General features: G+C 41.0%; 1 protein-coding gene and 1 long non-coding RNA gene across 2 annotated transcripts; one reads left to right on the top strand and one right to left on the bottom strand.

The window, feature by feature from the left end:
• Positions 1-857: 857 nt before the first annotated feature.
• Positions 858-1,687, bottom strand: LOC148885515 (uncharacterized). The gene is made up of 3 exons (XR_016118093.1): positions 1,357-1,687; positions 1,171-1,253; positions 858-1,099 (listed from the first exon to the last, which is right to left on the bottom strand). It is a non-coding gene; the product is annotated as an uncharacterized LOC148885515 (long non-coding RNA).
• Positions 1,688-1,695: 8 nt separating this feature from the next.
• On the top strand, positions 1,696-7,996 carry xab2 (XPA binding protein 2). The gene is made up of 19 exons (XM_089019024.1): positions 1,696-1,746; positions 2,051-2,199; positions 2,292-2,415; positions 2,512-2,709; positions 2,782-2,916; positions 3,004-3,168; positions 3,397-3,541; positions 3,621-3,772; positions 4,816-4,935; positions 5,012-5,143; positions 5,321-5,452; positions 5,593-5,706; positions 5,781-5,943; positions 6,024-6,214; positions 6,671-6,793; positions 6,876-7,047; positions 7,139-7,265; positions 7,352-7,452; positions 7,577-7,996. Exons 1-19 carry the CDS (start codon positions 1,711-1,713, stop codon positions 7,636-7,638), a joined length of 2,541 nt encoding a protein of 846 aa, XP_088875150.1. The 5' UTR covers positions 1,696-1,710; the 3' UTR covers positions 7,639-7,996.
• Positions 7,997-8,909: the final 913 nt, after the last annotated feature.

Genomic DNA, 8,909 nt, shown 5'->3' on the forward strand with positions numbered 1-8,909 from the left:
CTAATAAATGTCGTTCCTGACTTAAAACAACATTGCAACATGTCATTAACATCAATCATCTTTAATCTAGAATAATTTAAAGGAGATGATGGCTTGACGGCTGGAAGACACATCAGAATTCCACTGGTGTTGAGTTGCAGGAGACTTGCGTGTTTGGAATCTTTGCCGTGAAAGACGCTTACCGCCCTGCCTTCAGTTAATTGGCCTCGTTCAGAAAAACTATTTTCTGCCACTGACTGAAATGTATATGCAACACTTAAGATATGAATTACGGTCTAATTGGAAATCTATTCTTAACCAAGACACTTTTGTTGTCTCTTCAAGATGTGATGTCCCCGCAAATTAGGTACAACGTGTGGGATAATTAGTTGTAATTCTCCATCATGAGAACATACCGCAATGCTTCATATTTAATTCGGAAACATTCCCAGACAAACATACCCAGACGTGGTCAGTCTTCCATTACCTGTATGTCGCGCATCTCATATTCCTGTAATAGAATTAAAGATGTAGTCATACCCAAAGGTTTTTCAGGTGCCAGCGATGTGTGTCCCTAAATGGATAAGTCAACACTTGGCAACTCATTTGAGATCAGGGCCCAAAATAAATTCCGCACGAGCCAATTGCACTGAATCCACTTGCTGCATATGATATGGTGACTCGCTGACATCTGTTAATGCTCCGTGATGCATGTTTCCCCTTGCAGACTTCAACTATATGGTTGTTGTTAGTTCAACGGGGTGAAATCTTCATCTTTTCATGGTTTTTTTTTCGAGTCACTGATGTCACAATAAGATCAAAGCTAATTGATTTAAAAAAATGAAAAAAAAAAAATAATAATATAAGAAAATGAAATGTCCTTTATTGGTGCTGCCTTTAATCATCTGCATCATATTTTATGAATACTGCAAGTTACAGATGGTACCCGAGCCTTCAGTTTCTGTAGTTGCTCCTTGTCACCTTTCATGGCGAGGCTTTCGGCCTCATCCAGGCGATGCTGCAAGTCCTTGACAGTGACCTCCAGGTTCATCTTCATCCTCTCCATGTGAGCGCTGGTGCCTTGCTACTTCTTTAACTACTCATCCATCATTATGGTAGCCTGAAATGTTACATTTATAGGTGAGTCAAACTAAATTATATCACGGCAGCACAATGCTTGTGGGACCACACCTCAGAATGAAATGCGATTTTTGTAATGTCCATTTTTCTTCAGCCTCAGAAAATGTGTACGTCAAGCGACAGCAATACTTTGTCTGAAATTTGATGACAAAGCCAAGTGTTAACGAGATAATTCTCATAATGCTTTTGCCATTGAATGTATAACCATTTAAAATGTGGATATTATGAACCCCTGACCTCCGGTCGACAGGCTCACCACTCGATAATGGGCCGCCCCACTGTCATATTTCCATATACGTATTTATTTTCATAAAATGCTTTTTGTCTTTGTAGGAAGCAGGATGAGCAAAGTGTACTCTCACTCTACCATGAACCTGTCTTTCATTTAATATTTCAATATTTACGTGTTACGACAGAAGATAGGACTTTACGGCTGTTTCAAATTCATTGGTTTACAGGGAGACACGTGACCACAGTTTGTCAGTGTGTCACGGTCTATAATTTTTTGCACGCCTGGCAGCGACCGCTAGCTAACGTTAGCCAAAGCTAACAATACAGATTCACATTGAGCAGCCATTTACCGTGGTCGAAATGCCGTCGGTCAGCGGAAAACAGGATGTTATTTTTGTAAGTTTTATTTCAGTTGAACTGTTTATCTAAATATACGGAAAAATAGCGAGTTGCTAATCGCTAAGGCTAACGCTTGCTAGAATGCTCGGCTTGCTTTGCATATGCGACTCTAGCGTTATAATGTTTATTGTTGTGGAACGTGTTGTGATTGTAGTTTGTCACTCGAATGTATTTGGTTATGCTGTGTACATTTTTTTGCCATGGAAAAAAATACGGACGAATGTATTGAAACAGTCGTGGTCGTACAGTTATTGAAATGTGTCTAACTTGCCATGTCTGATTTCATTGTCCGCTTTATTAGGAGGAAGATGATCTGCCTTATGAGGAGGAGATTATCAGAAACCCATATTCGGTTAAATGCTGGATGCGTTATATCGAGTTTAAACAAAATGCGCCCAAAACCGTCCTCAACATGATCTACGAAAGAGCTCTGAAAGAGCTGCCCGGAAGGTATGCGCTTTTCAAAGTTACGCACAATATTGTAAGTAAAAAAGCAAAGGCTGTGTGGTGCAACTGTGTATTTTTTATCTATTCTTTCCCAGTTATAAACTATGGTACAATTACCTGAGGGAAAGGAGGAAACAAGTCAAAGGGAAATGTATAAACGAACCAGTGTATGAAGAAATCAACAACTGCCATGAACGAGCACTGGTGTTCATGCACAAGGTTACACACAATGTCCAAAAGCCAATTATTTGATTTAAATAGTTTATATGTAAAATTTGTTTACTGAAATTGTGCTTCCATCTGCTGCGACCTCAGATGCCCAGGATATGGATTGACTATTGCCAATTCCTGGTGTTGCAATGTAAGATCACAAGGAGTCGGCGATCATTTGACCGTGCGCTCCGAGCTCTTCCTGTTACTCAACATCCACGCATCTGGCCTCTCTATCTTCGGTTTGTCCGAAACTTGCCACTGCCGGAGACAGCCATACGAGTCTACCGCAGATACCTCAAGGTACTGACAAGCAAGAATTGGTGATGCTTTCCATGTATATTGTTTAAAAATGTAAAAAGTGTGTATGTACAGCTTTCTCCAGAGAATGCAGAAGATTACATTGAGTATTTAAAGTCTGTTGGCCGCTTGGATGAAGCTGCTGTACGTTTAGCGGCTGTTGTCAATGATGAAAGCTTTGTGTCCAAAGAAGGCAAATCTAACTACCAGGTAAGTTTGTCAACATTTCCTGGAAATGCATACATTTATATTTTCCTCTAACATGACATAATTGTAATTATATATCTTTCTTGATAGTTGTGGCACGAGTTATGTGACCTGATTTCGCAGAACCCCGACAAGGTGACTTCTCTAAATGTTGGTGCCATCATACGGGGTGGTCTCACTCGCTTTACAGACCAGCTTGGGAAGCTGTGGTGCTCCTTGGCTGATTATTACATCAGGAGTGGCCTCTTTGAAAAGGTTTGTCAACAAATGGTTGTCCAAAGCACACAAATCTGGGTATTCTAAACCGCATTTATTTGAATAATAGCTCTAATGGATGCTTATTTGAATTAATAAATGCATCACTGTATAAATGCCATACCCCAATCGATGATCACTACTCACTGCAGATTAGAAAGTGTATGAGGAAATACATTAAATACAATGGGAAGTAAGACCATAACTTTTTTTGGGTGTGTTTTATAGGCCCGTGATGTATATGAGGAGGCCATTCTTACCGTGGTAACGGTCAGAGATTTCACACAAGTCTTTGACAGTTACGCTCAGTTTGAGGAGAGCATGATCGCAGCAAAGATGGAAACCACCTCCGAGATGGGACAGGACGAAGATGGTTTGTTTCGCGGTGCCTGCACATCCAAGCGTTTAATCTGTCTCACTCTGTTTATTCACTTTGTCCTTCACTCCCCAAGATGACATCGACACCGAGCTTCGACTCGCCCGCTTTGAGGAGCTGATAACACGGCGACCTCTTCTTTTGAACAGTGTGCTGTTACGACAGAACCCCCACAATGTCCATGAGTGGCATAAACGTGTCAAACTGTATGAGGGCATTCCAAGACAGGTGATATTTTTTTGGGCTGTTCACCCTTACAGAGTCATACCTGTCAACGTATACATTTTTCCCGTATTTTATTGTTTTTTTTTTTATCATTTCAAATTATGTACGGCGTACTACAACCTCTATACGGGAATGTTTTTTTTTTTAAATTGTGAACCAATCTTACTGTTGGATTATTTTGATCGTTCGTCCTTGACACTTACAAAGACCATTTTGGCTCAAATCCAGTTTGTCTCAACTGCAGGTAGCCAATGACAATGCTGCCGCCGATTGCTACCATTGTCACGACAAACCAGCAAATGTAATTCTCAATCGTATATATTTTTTTGCTCCGTACGGTCGGATTAATAAAAGCATAACATTCGCATAGCTTTTTTTATCATTTCAAATAATGTATGGCATACTACAACTTTTATACAGGAATTGTAATCATTACTAAGGGCAGCTATCGGTCAAGGTTGACAGGTATGCTTACTGAACCCGTGATATAGTTATTTTGACTTTCGAGTGCCTCATCATACACATTTCTTGAGATACAATCTGTTGCTCGGTTAAGCTCAAATCATTGATCCACTTTGAATTATTTATTGAATGGATCAAACAGCGAAATACATATGCTCCTCTACTTATGAACATGTAATGTTTATTTTTCAGTACAAACCAATACAGGTTACTTATATAAGCCTTAAACATATGTATATAAGCCTTAAACATAACATTCCATACAAAATATAGCACTGAAGAAACTTACGAATGAATTCACCTTACGAACGACCATTCGGAACATATCTTGTTCGTAAGTTGCGGAGCATCTGTAAACAAATCCAAAATGAACACACTTGCTCGGGTCATGTAACAGATGACAATATGCAGACTAACAATTTGGTAAACCAACACGACATACCCCAACACACAAATACAATTAACCCTAGCTAGCTATTCTCGAGTGATCGGGACCGAAACCTACTGTGAATAGCAACAATCTGCATCACAGTACTGGAGCACTATATAACGAGTACCTTAACTACATTTCATCCACTCTCCAGATCATTAACACGTACACGGAGGCGGTGCAGACTGTTGATCCCGTGAAAGCCACTGGGAAGCCTCACACGCTCTGGGTCACCTTTGCTAAATTCTATGAAGACAACAAGCAGCTTGATGATGTAGGTATAAGCAGCCTGGAGGATACCGAGTGGATGATGTGTAGAGGAAATATTTGAAATGTTTTGTGTGATTAAGGCCAGGACCATTTTTGAGAAGGCCACCAAAGTGAACTACAAGCAGGTGGACGACCTGGCCGCAGTGTGGTGTGAATATGGAGAGATGGAACTCCGGCACGAAAACTATGAGCAAGCACTAAGGATACTCAGGGTGAGCCATGTCTTTTTATTCTGGGTCATTTTAGGTTGTTTTTTTTTTTTTGGTTGGTGGGGGTATGTAGTTGTCTGTGTGGAAATCCCCACTGGATTGAGAAATGCAATTGTTTTTATATGTGTACAATATTTATGATGTCAATGGGACTCACCACTTAGTGTTGTTATATACCAGAAAGCAACAGCCATCCCATCCAAGAAGGCTGAGTACTTTGATGCCTCTGAGCCCGTCCAAAACCGAGTCTACAAGTCTTTGAAGGTCTGGTCCATGTTGGCAGACTTGGAAGAGAGTCTAGGCACATTCCAGGTGTGTATCCGCATGTGTTTATTTATTTATTTATTTATTTATTCATTCATTCATTCATTTTATTGTATTTTTGTGGTTGCGAATGCATCCAGTGTTTATGTGAACTGTCAACATGTTGCTTAATTCTAATCTCCCTCCAGTCTACAAAAGCAGTGTATGACCGCATTATTGACCTGCGCATCGCCACGCCACAGATCATCATCAACTACGCCATGTTCCTCGAAGAGCACCAATACTTTGAAGAGAGCTTCAAAGTAATAATCCGGCAATGTATATTTTATATAAATGTATGCACTATTGGACTCTGTTGAATGCTCTTTGCCTGCAGGCGTATGAGCGTGGCATCGCCCTCTTCAAGTGGCCGAATGTTTACGACATCTGGAATACTTACCTCACCAAGTTCATTGACCGATACGCTGGTAAAAAGCTGGAGAGAGCCAGAGATCTCTTTGAACAAGCTCTCGATGGCTGCCCTGCTAAATTCGCCAAGAGTGAGTAGCTCTTGGAAAATCATCAGTTATCATCCACATTTTTAGCTCTAATATCAAACTTGTCCTGCATTGTGCTTCAGCCATCTACCTGTTGTATGCCAAGCTGGAAGAGGAGTACGGACTGGCCCGTCACGCCATGGCTGTTTACGAAAGAGCGACGGAGGCGGTAGAAAATGAGGAGCAACACCAGATGTTCAATATCTACATCAAGAGAGCGGCCGAAATATATGGCGTCACGTACACCAGGGCCATTTACCAGAAATCTATCGAGGTACATTCAACTGTCGTTATGACTCACCAGCTATCTTTAAATACCTTACTTGCGGTGCATTGATACCACCCTGGCCCAGTAGCCGAGTGGTTAGCACACCGGCTTCACAGTGCAGAGGTCGCCGGTTCGCGTCCCGCTCCGGCCTCCCTGTGTGGAGTTTGCATGTTCTCCCCGGACCCGCGTGGGTTTTCTCCGGGTCCTCCGGTTTCCTCCCACACTCCAAAAACATGCATGGCAGGCAGATTGACCACTCCAAATTGTCCCTAGGTGTGAGTGTGAGAGTGACTGTTGTACGTCTTTGTGTGCCCTGCGATTGGCTGGCAACCAATTCAGGGTGTCCTCCGCCTCGTGCCTGAAGACAGCTGAGATAGGCTCCAGCAACCCCCGCGACCCTAATGAGGAATAAGCGGTACGGAAAATGAGATGAGATGATACCACCCTTCCTTATTTTTCCAGGTACTCCCCGATGAGCATTCCCGGGACATGTGCTTGCGATTTGCAGACATGGAAAGCAAACTGGGTGAAATTGATCGGGCCAGAGCCATCTATTCCTACTGCTCCCAGATCTGCGACCCCAGGGTAAGAGCAACCTCCTAGTGACAAGTGTCCCCTTTCCACCAATGATTTTCACATGTATTTATAATTTGTTTTCCCCCTTCAGGTCACAGCTGTGTTCTGGCAGACGTGGAAGGAATTTGAGATCCGCCACGGAAACGAAGACACCATTCGAGAGATGCTGCGAATCAAGCGCAGCGTCCAGGCCACTTACAACACTCAGGTCAACTTCATGTCATCTCAGATGCTGAAGGCTACAACAAGCTCCACGGGCACCGGTAAAATCACTGTTTCAGTTCTTTTTTTCCGATACAGGAGTTTAGTAACTGAGCATTAATTGCATTAAGCCTTTTTTACATGTGTGTCCAGTGTCAGATCTTGCCCCTGGCCAGTTGGGAATCGACGACATGAAAATGTTGGAGCAAAAAGCACAACAGCTTGCAGCAGAGGCAGAACAGGATAAGCCTAAACCAAAAGAAAAGATTCTTTTCATCAGGTATTTCCTTTTTTATATGCCCATATTTTACAAATGTTAATATATTTTAAGGTAAAAAAGAATAAACTTATTTTCTGCATGTGCAGGAGTGACACATCCCGCACTGAGTTGGCTGAGCTGGCCAAACAAGCCAATCCTGATGAGATTGATATTGATGACGATGAGGACGATGGACAAGGCCCGGAAGGTGAGTTGACCTGACTGGATTTAAATTATTACTATCATTATTATTATTTTTCTTTGGATTGTGTGGAATTTATCACCCAAGGCATCATGTTCATTGTTATCCCATGTTGTCTCTCTACTTGCAGAAGTGCAGCTGGAACAGAAGAGCGTTCCCACTGCTGTCTACGGAGGTCTAAAAGATGATTAAGAAAACCTCAAGCGGACTTAGTGACTTTTGTAACATTGTACTCATTGTTCTTAAATCATAAAATATGCATTTGAGAATTTGACTTCATTTCTTGCATTCACTCATGACAACATTGACTTCTTCCCTCCACAATTTTGCCTGGAGAACGTAACATGCACTTTTCAGTCATGACCACAACGGGTCAGGCTTTCTCTAGTCTCCGGAAGAGCAATTGAGGTGAATATGTCGTTAGCTTTTGGATTAATGGGATTGTGTCGTACAATATTTTATGAAAAAAAATCCGTCATTACTGGAATGAATGTAGTTTGTACTTATATTTTTATATCATGTCCGTAAGAGTTACATCAATAAAGATTGTAATAAAAGTTATCTCATTCGTCTGTGTAAGCTCTCAGTCGTACAGGAGTGGTCCATCGATGAGAAGGTTTCTTCAGAAGGTATCTCATTTTCACAAGATTTATGTCGAGATACATTACATTGCGCTGGTCTTCAATCCTATGGCGAATAATATATTCTAATATTCCCTTGATTTTATGATACTGTATATACGTATATATATTTTTTTTATATATATATATATATATATATATATATATATATATATATATATATATATATATATATTTTTTTCAATCATGTTGAGATAATTATCAAATTCCTTTGGTGATCATTCTTTGTACTCTCCCTAAAGTACCAACAAATGGAGAAATATTTCATAATTAGATTAACATATTTGAAAGGTAATCCTTTTAGAAAGCGTCGTTGGATGCAAGCCGAGCAACATCATGTGATGAGGCACCCTTGGCGTTTGATTTCCTGTGGAGATGGTGGGACTGGAAACAAGGCTTTAGAAGAAGCGCTAGAAATCTGCCAATTTATAATGGGTAAGTAATGTCACTTACATTACTTGACCGGCATTTGGACTGTCCAAAATTCGAGGTTATCTAAATGGTCTCCCAGAAACTGGACAATAATGGTCTCGTTTAAAAATAGTGAAACTTTTTTGCGTGACAAAGGAAAAAACAACCCCTTCCTGCCTTAGTTTTTGAACAACTAATATCACTGATATGACAAATATTAACCGAAAACAGTTTTTAAGAACAAAACCCGTATATCTCCCAAACTAAAATTTCTACGACTGATTATTACAGCACCTGTAAATCAGCGTTGCCGTTCTCAACAAGGAAATCCCGCCTCCCCTTGTCAGGATCTCTATTCCTATTGGCCCTCGGGTTGAGTGACGTCGCCTGCATTTACCTGGTAATCCGTCA

The sequence above is a fragment of the Hippocampus bargibanti genome, linkage group LG17 (assembly GCF_051943395.1).
Source record: "Hippocampus bargibanti isolate YZ-2025 linkage group LG17, ASM5194339v1, whole genome shotgun sequence".
Classification (NCBI taxonomy): Eukaryota; Metazoa; Chordata; class Actinopteri; order Syngnathiformes; family Syngnathidae; genus Hippocampus; species Hippocampus bargibanti.

What these genes read in the sequence shown, in the direction of transcription:
- xab2 (XM_089019024.1), top strand. Translation starts at nt 1,711, where the DNA reads ATGCCGTCGGTCAGCGGAAAACAGGATGTTATTTTT. An exon ending in AAGGCAAATCTAACTACCAG is followed by an intron (nt 2,917 to 3,003) that starts GTAAGTTTGTCA and finishes CTTTCTTGATAG; the next exon opens with TTGTGGCACGAGTTATGTGA. An exon ending in TTTACCAGAAATCTATCGAG is followed by an intron (nt 6,215 to 6,670) that starts GTACATTCAACT and finishes TTATTTTTCCAG; the next exon opens with GTACTCCCCGATGAGCATTC.